The sequence below is a fragment of the Erythrolamprus reginae genome, chromosome Z, assembly GCF_031021105.1.
Source record: "Erythrolamprus reginae isolate rEryReg1 chromosome Z, rEryReg1.hap1, whole genome shotgun sequence".
NCBI lineage: Eukaryota > Metazoa > Chordata > Lepidosauria > Squamata > Dipsadidae > Erythrolamprus > Erythrolamprus reginae.
This window is the reverse complement of record NC_091963.1, coordinates 75,802,819-75,819,330: the sequence shown is the minus strand read 5'-3', so window position 1 is coordinate 75,819,330 and position 16,512 is coordinate 75,802,819. Positions and strand designations below refer to the sequence as shown.

At 41.2% G+C, this 16,512-nt stretch overlaps 1 protein-coding gene across 1 annotated transcript in view; it reads right to left on the bottom strand.

The window, feature by feature from the left end:
• The window catches only part of DNAJC13 (DnaJ heat shock protein family (Hsp40) member C13), a 179,415-nt gene that overhangs the window by 139,267 nt on the left and 23,636 nt on the right, over window positions 1-16,512 (bottom strand). Inside the window, exons 5-9 of the mRNA XM_070726342.1 lie at window positions 14,676-14,758; window positions 8,862-9,015; window positions 7,583-7,686; window positions 7,336-7,495; window positions 376-438 (exon numbers count right to left, since the gene is read on the bottom strand). Coding sequence (XP_070582443.1) covers window positions 376-438; window positions 7,336-7,495; window positions 7,583-7,686; window positions 8,862-9,015; window positions 14,676-14,758 — 564 coding nt within the window. The remainder of the gene's footprint in view (window positions 1-375; window positions 439-7,335; window positions 7,496-7,582; window positions 7,687-8,861; window positions 9,016-14,675; window positions 14,759-16,512) is intronic.

The following is a 16,512-nucleotide window of genomic DNA, read 5'->3' as shown; positions in this document are numbered from 1 at the left end:
TTACTTTTAAATTTAGATAGACTGTCTAATCAAAACAAATAATATACTTTATAAATATCTCAACTAACATAAATTTACTAAGTGCTGTTTTTATGGTTTACAAAAAAACAATATTCTCCAGAAAATTAAAAGAGAATTGGTGATGAATTCTGTTATTATCCATTAGTTTATTTTCCTTGAAAATGATGCCTGGAAATGTGAAGCAGTTAAGAAGAGTAACTTTATTAAGAGCAACAGTACATCTATTAAACAAGTTCCTCATTTCTAACATGATTTTATGTGTAAACTGAAAAACAGAACACTGAATATGACTTTATTATAATTATATAAACCTACAAATATTCAACAACTAAAGTTGTTTGAAATCTTGCTCACCTTATTAAGAATCAGTTTGTTAAGAAATAATATCAGCCTGTCCCGTTCCAGTCTGTCAGTGCACTATAAAAAATATAAGGCTTGTGTTTTAAAAGAAAAAGCATGAAAATATGTGATTAAATGCTATCTCGGTTTCCTTTAATGCAGAGGTGTCAAATTAAATTTCATTGAGGACTGCATCAGGACTTTGGTTGACTTCGGGGGGGGGGCTGGAGCATGTGGGTGGGCACGGCCAGCTTGACACCACTTCCCAAACTGCTGCCATGTTTCCTCTCTTCGTATTCAGTAGATTGAGTTGAAGCCATACAGGCCCAATTCTTCCTTTTTGCACTGTGTAGACCAGGACAGCACTGCGGGCCAGTGGGCTGGATTCGGCCCATGGACCTTGAATTTGACACCTCTGCTTTAATACATCACTAGCAACATACTTAAATATTATCTTGCCATCTCCAAAGACTGAAAATAATGAACACACTATGACTTTTGGAAATAATAGCCTTGTTTCCACAACAATCACAATAAGGCAAGTCATCAACTCAATCAAAGTTTCAAATCAATGGTTAAAGCAAATCACAATATCATACTAGTTAAAACAAATATAATTTCTTGGAAAACACATAGTTCTGCATTTTCTGCTTATTTCCTCCAGTACATATCTAGTATTCCATGAATTCTTATGTTTAGAGAGCATGGGCAAAATTTCACAGTATGACGAGCCAGCTTCTCATTGTTTTAGCAGTCAGTCAACAGAGTGGTTTGTCCATTTCAGGCAATGTATGGAAGGTATGCTTATGCTGCCAAGTCTTTGTAGCAAAATGTCATGGAAATAATTTTTTGACTGATATGCTTCCTGTTTGTTTTCATTTGAAGGAGGATGCAGTATAGGTAAACTAACCAACCAACCAACCAACCAACCAACCAACCAACCAACCAACCAACCAACCAACCAACCAACCAACCAACTAACTAACAATGATCTGAAGTTAAGGGACTTAGACACCTTGCCTTTATCATGGTTAGATCATTTTGTGCTACGGCTGGATTTTAAGGTTCCAATCCTTCCCTGCAGGGAGGCGGAACCGATTAGAGTTTACACCCCTGACACCTGATGGATCCAGAGGCTTTCAGAGGGCGTTTGGGGTTCTGCTGGATTCGCTTGTACACAGTTCGGCAGAATATCTTGCTGCAGCCTGGAATACGGCGGCAGCAGAGGCTCTAGACTGAATTGCGCCTTTGCAACCTTTCTCTGGCAGTAGACCCTGGAGATCTCCTTGGTTCACTGAGGAACTCCGGGGATGAAACGTCAGAAGAGATGTCAAGAGAAGAGTTGGAGAAGTAAATCTGAATCTGACTGAACACTTGTAAAGCTCACATGGAGATTTACAAAGTGGCACTCAGGGCGACAAGATGCGCATATAATGCCGCCCTGATTGCATCTGTGGAATCCCGCCCAGCCGCCCTGTTTAGGGTGACTCGCTCCCTCCTTAATCAGGGGGGAGTCTGTCCACCCTTTACCCTGGGGGTGATCTTTTGACCCCCTCAGAGAGGGTCCGCAACCTGGGCATCCTCCTCGACCCACAGCTGACTTTAGAACATCATTTGTCAGCTGTGGTGAGGGAGGCATTTGCCCGGATCTGCCTGGTGCACTAGTTGTGGGCCTATCTGGACAGGGAGTCTGTACTCACAGTCACTCATGCCCTTATCACCTCAAGGTTCGACTATTGCAATGCTCTCTACATGGGGCTACCTTTGAAGAGTTTTCAGAAACTACAAATTGTGCAGAATTGTGCATGAATCCCAGCAACTGGTTAGGTACCACAGAATCGGCCTTCACTAGGTCCCGTCAACTAGTCAATGTCATTTGGCGGGATCTAGAGGAAGACCTTCTCTACGGGGGCCTGGCCTTCTGGAATCAGCTCCCCCTGGAGATTCTTACTGCGCCCACCCTCCTCGCCTTTCGTAAGAGTCTAAAGCTTGGGGTTATTAGATTCTCTCCCCTAGCCAATGAATGTATAGTGTGTTTGTTGGTTGAATAGTTATGTATGTATTTTAATTAGTTCTTTAGTTTTTTAGTTGTAATTGAATTTTAATTATTTGGCTTTCGATATATATTGTCTTTTTTACATGTAAGCTGCCCTGAGTCCTCGGAGAGGGGCGGCATATAAATCCAATAATCCAATAAACTTAAACTTAACTATATCTATGTGTGTGTGTATGTGTGTGACATGTTTTTGCTGAATTTGAAAATTAAGGGAGACTAGGAGAGATCTATTTCAGCCTTATTTTGGCCTCATCAGCTAGCCATACCCTCACTGGGACTTGAACTTGCAACCTTGGCTTTGTAAGGCAGAGAATTAACCTATACAGTGATCCCCCGATCATTGCGAGGGTTCTGTTCCAGGACCCCTAGCAATGATCGGGTTTTAGCGAAGTAGTGCTGCGGAAGTAAAAACACCATCTGCGCATGCGCAGATGGTGTTTTTACTTCCGCAGCGCTAGCGAGGAGCCGAAGATTGGGGGCCGCACGGCTGTTTTAAAACGTCGCCGCCGGCATGGGGGGCTTGCCAGCACCCCCCGGACCCCCAACCCGGGTTTGGGGGGCTGCTAGGAAGCCCCCCATGCCGGCGGCGACGTTTTAAAACAGCCGCGCGGCTTCCCAACTGAGTCCCGAAGACAAACGTCAAAGGCGAACCCGGGTGGCCGGGCGAGCAGCGAGCGAACGGCGGGTGGCCGGGCGAACGGCGGGCGAGCGGCGGGCGCGCGGGCAGGCGGCGGACAAGCCGTTCGCTGGCGCCGCTCGCTCGCGCTTCCCAGCTGAGTCCTGAAGCCAATTCGCTTCAGGACTCAGCTGGGAAGCGGCGAGAATGAACGGCGTGGGCGGGCGAAGGGCGGGCGAGCGGCGGGCGCGCGGGCAGGCAGGCGACGGACAAGCCATTCGCTGGCGGAAGTTCGCCTTTGACGTTTGTCTTCGGGACTCAGTTGGGAAGCCGCGCGGCTGTTTTAAAACGTCGCCGCCGGCATGGGGGGCTTCCTAGCAGCCCCCCAAACCCGGGTTGGGGGTCCGGGGGGTGCTGGCAAGCCCCCCATGCCGGCGGCGACGTTTTAAAACAGCCGTGCGGCCCCCAATCTTCGGCTCCTCGCTAGCGCTGCGGAAGTAAAAACACCATCTTCCGCAGCACTACTTCGCTAACAGAACAGCCAATTCGCTTCAGGACTCAGCTGGGAAGCGGCGAGAATGAACGGCGTGGGCGGGCGAAGGGCGGGCGAGCGGCAGCGAGGAGTTTGCGTGGGCGGTGGGGAAACTCCTCGCTGATGCCCGCCGCTCGCCCTCCCGCCAGCAAGAGGGGGAAGACCTAGGGAAGCCGCCCAGCAGCTGATCTGCCCGGCGCCATCTACGCATGCGTGCCCATAGAAAAAAGGGCACGCATGCGCAGATGGTGTTTTTACTTCCGGGTTGCAAAATCGCCATATAGCCATTTCGCAATGATAGGGATCGCAATACCCGGGGGATCACTGTATATATTTCTGTCAAGTCACCTGGCAGATCCAAATATGGGAGAGAACTCACTGCTTCCTTTTGCCTCTCAGCCTCACTCCAGGGACCATTCAGACACCAAATCATATTTTCAAATTTATAAAGAACTGATAAAGAAATAGTGGGAGACCAGGATAGATCTCAACTGATAAAAATGAGTAGAACCTGTGGCCTAGTGATTAGAACCTTTAACCTAGATTTGAATGCTATGAGGGTATGGCTAGCTGACGAGAGCTAAAAAGCTTGAAATAGATCTATCATGGTCTCCCTCTATTTCTTTATCAGCTCTTTATAAATTTGAATATATTTACACGGGTTTCTTCCCATGTAAGTTTCAGAGATTCCTGGTGACATTTCAACAAGGTCTCACTCATCTCCTTCAGGCTGGTGTTTTCAGCTTTGTGCTAGGGCAAACAATGCTGCCTTCCCTTTATAAATACTGGTGGGTGGGTGTGGAAAGCTGGCTCAGCTGCTGCAAGTTGTACTGAAATTCCCTGGTTAGTTGGTGGGGTAAAACTTTGAGTAATTGATGCAATTGATGTATGCAGATTAGTTGATGTTTGCGGATTAGGGGTGATATCCTGAGTAGTTGTGGCAGTTGGAGCCTGCAGATTATTCAGCTGTTTTGTAATGTAAGTCTGTGGTTTATTTATTTATTTTATTTTATTTATTAAATTTGTATGCCATCCCTCTCTGCAGACTCGGGGCGGCTGACAGCAATAGTAAAAAAACAATGTAAAATACAAATCTAATGTTAAAAAAACTAAAAACCCATAATTTAAAAAACATACACACAACATACCATTCATAAACTATATAGGCCTGGGGATGATGTCTCAATTCCCCCATGCCTGACGGCAGAGATGGGTCTTAAGAAGTTTACGAAAGGCGAGGAGGGTGGGGGCAATGCTAATCTCCGGAGGTAGCTGGTTCCAAAGGGCCGGGGCCGCCACAGAGAAGACTCTTCCACTGGGTCCCGCCAGATGACATTGTTTAGTCGACGGGACCCAGAGAAGGCCAACTCTGTGGGACCTAACTGGTCACTGGGATTCATGCGGCAGAAGGCGGTCCTGGAGATATTCTGACCCGATGCCATGAAGGGCTTTATAGGTCATAACCAACACTTTGAATTGTGACCGGAAACTGATCGGCAACCAATGCAGACTGCGGAGTGTTGGGGACACATGGGCATACCTAGGGAAGCCCATGATTGTTCTCACAGCTGCATTCTGCACGATCTGAAGTTTCCGAACACTTTTCAAAGGTAGCCCCGTGTAGAGAGCATTACAGTAGTTGAATCTCGAGGTGATGAGGGCATGAGTGACTGTGGACTCACGGTCTAGATAGGGCCGCAACTGGTGCACCAGGCGAACCTGGGTAAACGCCCCCCTCGCCACAGCTGAAAGATGGTTCTTTAATGTAAGATGTAGATCGAGGAGGATGCCCAAGTTGCAGATCCTCTCTGAGGGGGTCAGTAATTCCCCCCCAGGGTAATGGGGGGGATTATCCTTGGGAGGCAAAACCCACAGCCACACCGTCTTATCAGGGTTGATTTTGAGTCTGTTGACACCCATCCAGACCCTAACAGCCTCCAGGCACCGGCACATCACTTACACTGCTTTGTTGACTGGACATGGGGTGGAGGTGTACAACTGGGTATCATCAGCGTACTGATGATACCTCACGCTATGCCCCTGGATGATCTCGCCCACCAGTTTCATGTAGATATTAAATAGCAGGGGGGAGAGAACCGACCCCTGAGGTATCCCACAAGGGAGAAGCCTAGAGGTCGACCTCGCCCCCCACTACTAACCCCAACTATGACCGACTGGAGAGGTAGGGGGAGAACCACTGAAGGACAGTGCCTCCCACTCCAAGCCCTCCAGCCGGCGCAGAAGGATACCATGGTCGATTGTATCGAAAGCCGCTGAGAGGTCAAGAAGCACCAGGAAAGAGGATAAACCCCTGTCCCCAGGCCCACCAGAGATCATCCATCAATGCGACCAAAGCAGTTTCTGTTCTGTAGCCGGGCCTGAATCCTGACTGCTGAGGGCCTAGATGGTTTGGCTGTAAGTTTGTGGTCTGGTCATGTGTTTTTGGTGTATGCCAGTTTGCTTAATGCGCATGTCAGAGGGGGGTGCAGCAGTTGGAGGCGCTGTTGTGGTTTGGCTTCTGGGTGGTGGTTGTATTTTGTCTGTAGGGTGGGTGTGGGTTTAAGTCTGGTGAGGGTGATTGGTAGTGGCATCCTGTGTTGTTCTGGGGCTGGTGTCAGTTTTTTTATATTTTATAAATTTTGTATAAAATATATAACTATATTTAGGATTTCTTATAACACAATTGATTGCGTGAAATCAGTGCATGACTGTTTAAGATAAAATGAATGTTCTGGAGTTAATTTATTTAGTCTAGTGACAATTCTTTGGTAAATCCCATAATACAAATAATACTCCAAATAAAGTTGTGGAACAGGGATGCTGAAAACAGTAATGACGGAACATATAGACAAGGCACAAATATTGAAGAATTCAAAAGAACCCTAACTATTAAAATATTGAAGAATTCAAAAGAGCCCTAACTATTAAAACCAGCAAATTCAAATGACAATGACAGTTGTTCCTACATACATACGGCTCTTTACCTTGCATGTGTTATATATTCTGCAAAAATGTGATGCCCCAAAATTAGATAATGCTGACGTTTCATAAAATATCTTCAAAAGGAGGAATTCAGAACCATGTTAAGAATAGAATAGAATAGAACAGAACAATACAGAAGAACAGAATAGAATAGAATAGAGCAAAGCAAAGCAGAGCAGAACAGGATAGTATTCTTTATTGACCAAGTATGATTGGACACACAAGGAATTTGTCTTTGGTGTACATGCTCTCAGCATACACAAGGAGAACAAAATACATTATTCAATAATAAAAAGATACAACACTAAGTGATAATCAAGGTTATTAATGAGCTATCAAATTGTACTAGGAAAGAAAAACAATATAAATTGAAAGATACAAGCAACATGGTTAATAGTAATAAATGGGTAGAGATAGATACTAGTAAGAAAAAGAGGAATAATAGTAATACAGTTTTAGTAATTTGTTTGATTATTTATCTGATTATTTATTCTGATTATGGCAAAATTATGGCAAAATCTAAAAAAATATTTTTTCAACCTGGCCTTATTGTATATAATTCATGATTTTGTAACATATTTTAATACCTTTGGAATACAGGAATGGATACGATAAAAACATCAGTTCTAATAATGTTTATAGTGAAGAAATTCAGGAAATATTATCAATTTATATTCTCATGAAAAAAATTCAAAGGCAAATCTTAGCTGCTTGCTAGTCAAATTTGGAGAAAGGCATTACATTTACTACCTACTTTCCAAAACTGTGCAATAATTTAGAAATACTTACTCTTTCCAACATCCCTACAATGTATCTAGTATCACCAAATGAACCTATCTCCTCAGAGCATCTTCCATATACAATAGCCAGGGCTTGTAAGCAGAGACATTTCATATTTATTTTAGGGGTGAGCAGGAAACGATGGTACAACTCATTGAAAAATTCATTCCTGTCAAGAAAAAGAATAAAGATTGGTTTAAGAGTTTGTCTCTGCATCTTAAATGCAAGTTTTAAAGTTAAAGTAATAACAACTTACGATTTTTTTATTGCTTCACTTTCCTCATTCTCATCTTCTTCTAAAAGCAATCTCAAATAATAATCCCCTATTTTAATTTCTTCTGACAGGCATTCATATTTCACCTTTTGCAAGGAGAAAGTAGAAAAGATTCTAATACAATGTCTATGCATAAGAAATGAAATTAATATAAATTTTCAGAATTTTTTTGGTACAAAATTGAGATTGTTGGTAAGAAACATTCTCATATGTAGAAGAATATAGAGGAATACTTGCTTATTCTTGGGAATGTGTACATATCTGAAGATGTGAATGTATTTCTGTTTACAACTATTATTTTTATATGACACCATAAAGCAATCAGTAATTGAATAATGAACAATCTCAATTACCCATTAGGATTAATAAATCTCACTGAACTGAATTCACCTATTGTAGAAATGACATAGCAGGAATTTATTTATTTATTCAATTTTTATGCCGCCCTTCTCCTTAGACTCAGGGCGGCTTACAACATGTTAGCAATAGCACTTTTTAACAGAGCCAGCATATTGCCCCCACCATCCGGATCCTCATTTTACCCACCTCAGAAGGATGGAAGGCTGAGTCAACCTTGAGCCGGTGATGAGATTTGAGCAAGATTTATTTATTTGTTGAAGCTAACATATTTTTCTAGTCAAACTTAACTCAGAACAACTTACATTCACTTCAACAGTAAAAAGGTCAAATTACAATAGTATGATAAAGTTAAACAATACAAAAGAAAAATAACAAAAAATTACTAAAAAATTCAAGGCCAAAAGGCAAGAAAATATGCCAGCCATAGATAAAGTAAGAGTTTTAATTTATCTCAGATATGCTCCTATGTTTTTCTTTAAAAAATCCAGTTTCCACAACTTTCTTTAAACTATACCATAGGTCTACTCTGATAGCAAGAGGCAGACTATTCTAATAAATGAGGAAGCAGCAGAGAAGCTTAACTCTTTGGATCCTGTATACGACATATGATATCTGAATCATAATCATAGTGTATCAACAGAAGCCACTGGACAATTCCATAGATAACCAGGACTGGAGGCTTATGGGGCTTAACTTGATAAGCTAAATTTCTTACTTTTATAATACTCCCAATACTTATAATTCAAATAAGAATTTTTTAAATAGAAAAGGCACTGATTTGTATTTATGTAAATAATTTTAATCAGAATGTTATGTTCTAATAATTTAGAAATAACATGATGTTTAGATTCAAAATAAACTAAGCTTCTAATTTAATGGGATAAATATCAGATGGACATACTTCAAATTCATGGTGATTCCAAGAAATGACATTGGTGCTGCCAAGTTCTCTGTCAATCTGAAATGCCCGCATTTCAGTCTCTAAGGAATCTCTTAATTCTTCCCTTGTTTTGAAATTCCAGATCAAATTGGATCTAGCATGATCTTGGAGAAATCTATGCAAACAGGGTAAAAAACAGATTTTAAAAGATAATTTTTAAAAATTGTTAGGATTCTGTCCAAAACAGTTGGGTTGGCAATATATAAACCAACAATATGCATTGTAACTCACTGTTAATGGCTAATCACTGTTAGGTTTGCTCTGCATTTTCTTTGCAATCTCTCTGTATTACAATTATATATTGTAGCTAAAATGTGTTTAAGCTTGATATTTTTGTTTACTGATTATGATAAAGACTATCATAAAAGCAACACTAATTCAAAATACATGTAAAGAACTGGAGACTCTCCGGGTTTGCATGCAAACTAAAGAGGGTTCTGTCTTTAGAATTGGGATGATCTATAGGCCTCCAGGGCAATCTGAGGATTATGACAACAAGATGGTGGATGAAATTACCCAAATGGCAGTAAAGGGAGATATTGTGGTTATGGGTGATTTCAACATGCCTGACATTGACTGGGATGTCCCTAGTGCCCTTACATGCAAAAGTAAGAATATAGTAGAGGCCCTTACAGGAGCAGCTCTGAAACAGCTGGTCAAGGCAACAACTAGAGGGGAGAATATTCTAGATTTAATTTTTACGAATGGGAATCGGGTTTCAGAGGTTAAGGTGGGAGAAAATTTAGGTTGCAGTAACCACCTATGTTAGTGGTTTGATGTAAAAACTAATTGTGAGCAATCCTATACTGCAACCAAAGTATTGGATTTCAGAAACACAAATTTTAATGGGGGAATATTTAAAGAATGAATTAAATGGTAAGGATAAAACGGCAGGAGTGAGCACCCACTGGACTGTATTAAAAAAGGCCATCTTATTTTGAGTAAAGGTAATAATGTTGATGTGGTGGTGCATCTTGGCACAAATGATTTGTCTCAGAGAAATGTTAATATATTAAAAAATGATTTCCAATGTCTTAGTGTGGAGATGGCCAGAATAACTGATTCAGTGACTTTCTCAGAGGTGTTGCCAGTTTGTGGTCAGGAGGATAAAACAACTTGTATCACAGAGTTTAATGTGTGGTTAAGGCAGTGGTGTAAAGCTAAAGGTTTTGGCTATGTAAGTAATGATGTCAGTAGGTGGTCTAATAGGGAGTTGTTTAAGAGGGATGGTTTGCATCCATCATACAGAGGTACCCAGGTGCTCGGTGAGGAGTTCAGAACTTTTTTGAACAGGCATTTGAACTAGGTAAAGGGGACAGAAATGTAACTGATGTGGATGATTTCTGTCCCCGACCAATGAGGATAAATCAGTTTCTTGACGTTTATGAAAAGGGAGTTGTAAATAAAGTAGATTTATTTATTTTTATTTATTTATTTATTAGATTTGTATGCCGCCCCTCTCCATAGACTCGGGGCGGCTAACAATAATAAAACAGTGTATGACAAATCTAATATTTAAAATAGCTAAAAACCCTTATTGAAAACCAAACATACACACAAACAAACAAACATACCATGCATAAATTGTATAGGCCTGGGGGGAAGGAATATCTCAATTCCCCCATGCCTGACGACAGAGGTGGGTTTTAAGGAGCTTACGAAAGGCGAGGAGGGTGGGAGCAATTCTGATCTCTGGGGGGGAGTTGGTTCCAGATAAAATAGATGTAGTTGTTGATGATAAGGGGCAAACTAATAACGATAATAATGTTCTTCGCGTAATTTGCACAAATGCTCGAAGCTTGAGGAACAAGCTCTGTGAGTTAATGGCCATAATATTCTAGAGATAATTTGGATCTGATTGCCATAACTAAGACATGGTTTAAGGACTCTAATGAATGGGAAATATCCATAGCAAGATATACATTGTATAGGAAAGATAGAGTAGAGAGAAGGGGAGGTGGAGTAGTCATTTACGTTAAGGAAAGTCTAACAGCAACACTAATTCAAAATACATGTAAAGAACTGGAGATTCTCTGAGTTTGCATGCAAACTAAAGAGGGTTCTGTCATTAGAATTGGCATGATCTATAGGCCTCCAGGGCGATCTGAGGATTATGACAACAAGATGGTGGATGAAATTACCCAAATGGCAGTAAAGGGAGATATTGTGGTTATGGGTGATTTCAACATGCCTTATGTTGACTGGAATATCCCCAGTGCCCTTATATGCAAAAGTAAGAATACAGTAGAGGCCTTTACAGGAGCAGCTCTGGCACAGCTGGTTAAGACACCGACTAGAAGGGAGAATATTGTAGATTTAGTGATCATGTTTGTGGTTTGATGTAAAAACTGATTGTGAGCAATCCTATACTGCAACCAAAGTATTGAATTTCAGAAAAAACAAATTTTAATGCAATGGGGGGATATTTAAATAATGAATTAAGGGGGGGGGGGATAAAATGGCAGGAGCGAGCACCCAGTGTACTGTATTAAAAAAAGGCCCTCTTAAAAGCCACTGGACTGTATGTAAGACAAATAACTAAAGGTAAAAGGAAGAAGAAACCACTATGGTTTAGCAATAATGTAAGGGCTATAGTCAATGAAAAAAAAGTCTACCTATAGGAGGTATAAAGAGTCTGGAAGTATAGCTGATAGAGAGGTGTATAAAATGAGACAGAAGGAGGCGGGAACAGGTAATATATGCTGCTAAAGCCTCAAAAGAGGAAGAAATTGCCAAATCTGTAAAGGGGAATAAAACCTTCTTCAGATATATTAGTGATAGGAAGAAGAAAAACTGCAGCATCACGAAGCTTAGTACCGTGAACAATACATACATTGATGGGAATAAGGAGTTTGCTGACCATTTCAATAGCTACTTCTGTTCAGTTTTTCAAAAGACACATTACAATAGATGGAAATAATAATGCTTCCAGCTGTAGGGATTCAGTTCCAGTGATCCTAGAGGCTGATGTCTTAGAAGAACTTGAATGATTAAAGATAAATACGGCAATGGGTCCAGATGGCATCCACCCCAGAGTTCTTAAAGAACTCAGATTTGTCATCGCTACCCCCCTGACTGATTTGTTTAACCAATCCCTTTTAACAGGAGATGTTCCTGAGGATTGGAAAATGGCCAGTATTGTGCCTATCCACAAGAAGGGCAGTAAGAAGCTGGTAACTACAGGCTAGTTAGCTTGACATCAGTTATAGTTAAAATAATGAAGACTCTACTCAAAAAGAGGATAAATCAGCACCTAAAAAACAATAACTTATTGGACCCAAATCAGCATGGCTTTACTGAAGGCAAATCATGTCAGACTAATCTCATTGATTTCTCTGACTATGTTACAAAGGTGTTGGATGAAGGTGGTGTCGTGGATATTGCCTATCTGGACTTCAGCAAAGCCTTTGATATGGTTCCACATAAAGAGCTGATAGATAAGTTAGTGAAGATTGGACTTAATCCCTGGATAGTTCAGTGGATTTGCAACTGACTAAAGCATAGACATCAGAGGGTTGTTTTTAATGGTGAGTATTCTGAACAGAGACTGGTTGCAAGTGATGTGCCACAAGGGTCTGTTCTGGGTCCTATTCTTTTTAATATATTTGTGAGTGACATAGGGGAGGGTTTGGTAGGGAAGGTTTGCCTATTTGACGATGACTCTAAAGTGTGCAATAGGGTTGATATTCCTGGAGGTGTCTGTAATATGGCAAATGATTTAGCTTTATTAGATAAATGGTCAAAGCAATGGAAACTGCAGTTTAATGTTTCCAAATGTAAAATAATACACTTGGGGAAAAGGAATCCTCAATCTTAGTATTGTATTGGCAGTTCTGTGTTAGCAAAAACTCCAGAAGAGAAGGATTTAGGGGTAGTGATTTCTGACAGTCTCAAAATGGGTGAGCAGTGTGGTCGGGCAGTAGGAAAAGCGAGTAGAATGCTTGGATGCATAGCTAGAAGTATAACAAGCAGGAAGAGGGAGATTGTGATCCTGCTGTATAGAGCACTGGTGAGACCACATTTGGAATACTGTGTTCAGTTCTGGAGACCTCACCTACAAAAAGAAATTAACAAAATTGAACGGGTCCAAAGACGGGCTACAAAAATGGTGGAAGGTCTTAAGCATAAAACTTATCAGGAAAGACTTAATGAACTCAATCTGTATAGTCTGAAGGACAGAAGGGAAAGGGGGACATGATCGAAACATTTAAGTATGTTAAAGGGTTCAATAAGGCTCAGGAGGGAAGTGTTTTTAATAGGAAAGTGAACACAAGAACAAGGGGGCACAATCTGAGGTTAATTGGGGGAAAGATCAAAAGCAACATGAGAAAATATTATTTTACTGAAAGAGTAGTAGATCCTTGGAACAAACTTCCAGCAGACGTGTTTGGTAAATCCACAGTAACTGAATTTAAACATGCCTGGGATAAACATATATCCATCCTAAGATAAAATACAGGAAATAGTATAAGGGCAGACTAGATGGACCATGAGGTCTTTTTCTGCTGTCAATCTTCTATGTTTCTAAGACAACTGATAAGAAAGATTATGTACTTGGTAATACAGTGATACCTCGTCTTACAAACTTAATTGGTTGCAGGAGGAGGTTCGTAAGGTGAAAAGTTTGTAAGACGAAGCAATGTTTCCCATAGGAAACAATGTAAAACGGATTAATGCATGCAAGGAAAAAAAATAGCAAAAACGGCACTCCACTGGGCACCGCCGCCCAGCTGTCACTTTTTGAAACAGCGGGGCGCTTCTTGGCGTTCTCCCGAATGCCGAACCTGAAAAGTTCAGCAAAAGTTCAGGTTTGGGAGGCCACCGAGAAGTGCCGCCGCCTGGCTGCTACCTTTTGAAACAGCCCAGGGGCTTCTCAGTGTTCTCCCGAATGCCGAACCCGGAAGTTCAGCAAAAGTTCAGGTTTGGCATTCGGGTTCGGGAGACCATCGAGAAGCGCCGCCATCCGGCTGTCACCTTTGCAGAACAGCCATGGAGCTGTTGGCCGGTCGGGAGGCTCAAACGGAGGTGGGGAATCCCAATAGGGAATTCCATGGGTGGAGCTTTGACGTCAGAAAGATAGTCCTTCCTGGAGTCCACGTTTCGGCTGGCTAGGAAGGACGTCTCTGTGACGTCAAAGCTCTGCTCATGGAATTTCCTATTCGGATTCCCCACCTCCGTTTGAGCCTCCCGACTGGTCGACAGCTCCGCGGTTCTTCTGCAAAGATGACAGCCAGGCGGCGGCGCTTCTCGACAGCCTCCCGAACCCGAACCCCGAACCTTTGCTGAACTTCCGGGTTCAGCGTTTGGGAGAATGCCGAGAAGTCCCCCAGCTGTTTCAAAAGGTGACAGCCGGAGGGCGGTGCTTCTCAACGGCCTCCCGAACCCGAACTTTTGCCGAACATCCGGGTTCGGCATTCGTGGCGGCGGGTTCGTAAGGCGAAAAAAGTTCGTAAGAAGAGGCACAAAAATCCCGAATCCCAGGTTTGTATCTCGAAAAGTTCATAAGATGAGGGGTTCGTATCACAAGGTACTACTGTATTTGGATTGTTATTCTGATTTGTTATGTATATGACTTTAGACTGTTTATCTGAATATGTTATTTCTCAAAGTAAACTTTAATTCAAGTTAGTATATTTGTGTGGCTGAGTAGTTATTCACTACTAATCTCAATATAAATTTTTCTGTGTGTGCACAACCTTGGTAAACAAGGATTACTCTGCTCAAACATTAACAAAACTGATGAGGAGTTATACCATTTCTCTCTGAATTGTTTACCGGTAATAAAAGAGATCCCAGTTGGCTTGTATTTTTATTCTTTGTCTTCGTTTCCTCAGTATTACTGGCTTCTGATTGAGGCTCTACAAAATAAAGTCAATCAAATTATGTCCAGAAAATAACTGAACCCAACAGTGAAATGAGTTCAAGCTTTCCTTTTGCGAAAAATAGAAGCTTTCTCAAAAATCATAGATACCTTTTCCCCATCTAAAACAGTAAGGAGAGATAGGCGATCATATCAATATTGTTCAATTTTATAAAAGTTTAAAAAATGAGGCAAATATAACCTCACTCATTTCTGCTTTGCACTACAGCCTTTATTTATGATTTAAACCAACAATGGCCTCAGCAAATGTGATATCTTTGAAGATATGATTATCATGCTCACCAGTCATGTGATCACAGTACAGATGCTTGTCCCAAAAGTGTTTTTTTTCATAAGGCAACTGGACTTTGTTTTTTCTTTTGAAGATGTTTTGCTTTTCATTCCTGAAACTTCTTCAGCTTTGATAGGATAGTGGGGAATGCAAGGGTTTATATTCCTTGCAGGCAGCTGGTAATCTGCATCCTTTTAAAGGGTAGTTGAAGCAGTTGGAGGTTTATCTGTGTCTTTAGGGTCACCTGAGTAGTGCTCCTGGTTCCTGTAATCTGCAATCCAAGAAGCTTCTTCAGCTTCTATAGATGAGAAGTGAAATGTCTTTAAAAAAAAAATTCCAGTTCTCTCCTGAAAAAACACTTAGGGACAACCATTATCTGAGAATCTTTAGAGACTTTTAGCTATACAGTTTGGGATGAACAATTTTTGAATGATGTGGGAGTAGGAATTGATTTCCAAAGGAAAAGATTGCAGATCCTTCTATTCCCCATTGTCCTGTCAGAGCTGAAGAAGTTTCTTGGATGAGAAGCAAAACATCTTCAAAAGAAAAAAACAAGAAAGTCCAATTGCCTCTTGAAAAAGGACCTTTGGGACAACCCTGACCTGGATGACTGAGAATCAGATGTTTGAAATTTAGCAATTCAGATGCCCATTAACAATGGTTGTAATATCTGGCGATCATGTGATCACAATCTGTAACCTTCCCAGCTATCTTCAAACAAGCAACATCAATTGAGGAAACCAGATTCACTTACAACTGTTTGATTCATTTAATGAGTGCATGCTTTACTTAACTGCAGTTATTTGCTTAATGGCCAAAGTAAAAATAGTTGTAAAATTGGGTCTGGTCATGTGATGATTTGCTTTATGATCACATCAACTTACAAAGACTCTGGTCTCAGTTGTAGTTGTAAATCAAAAAATGTGTAGCTTCTTTTTCATTGTTATGGAATCTTAACAATTTACTGCAAAAGTATGGTATAAAACCACTTAACTATGTTGTTACGTGATGTGTGAGAAAACAGCTTCTTTACAATGTTTATGAAAATAACTGGAAATATGAGGCAATCGGTTTGGAGAAGAATAACCAAAATAGAAGATATATTAGCAAGTGAAGACCTCTACATTTTAAAGAGTTGAAACATCAATAAGCTACACTTAACCAAGCAATAGTTTTAATCAATTTTATATTGGTAGACAAGTTGCTATACACAAAACCCGTGATGGCGAACCTATGGCATGCATGCCACAGGTGGCACGCAGAGACATATCTGAGGGCACGTGGAGCTTTGCCCTGCGTCAGCTCCAGCATACATGTGTGCACTGGCCAGCTGATTTTTGGCATTCCAGAAGGTGGGAGAAGGCCGTTTTCACCCTCCCCAGGCTTCAGGAAAGCTTCCAAAGTCTGTGTATAGTGAAAAATGGACCTAAAGGGCCTACCAGAAGTTCAGAAATAAACTT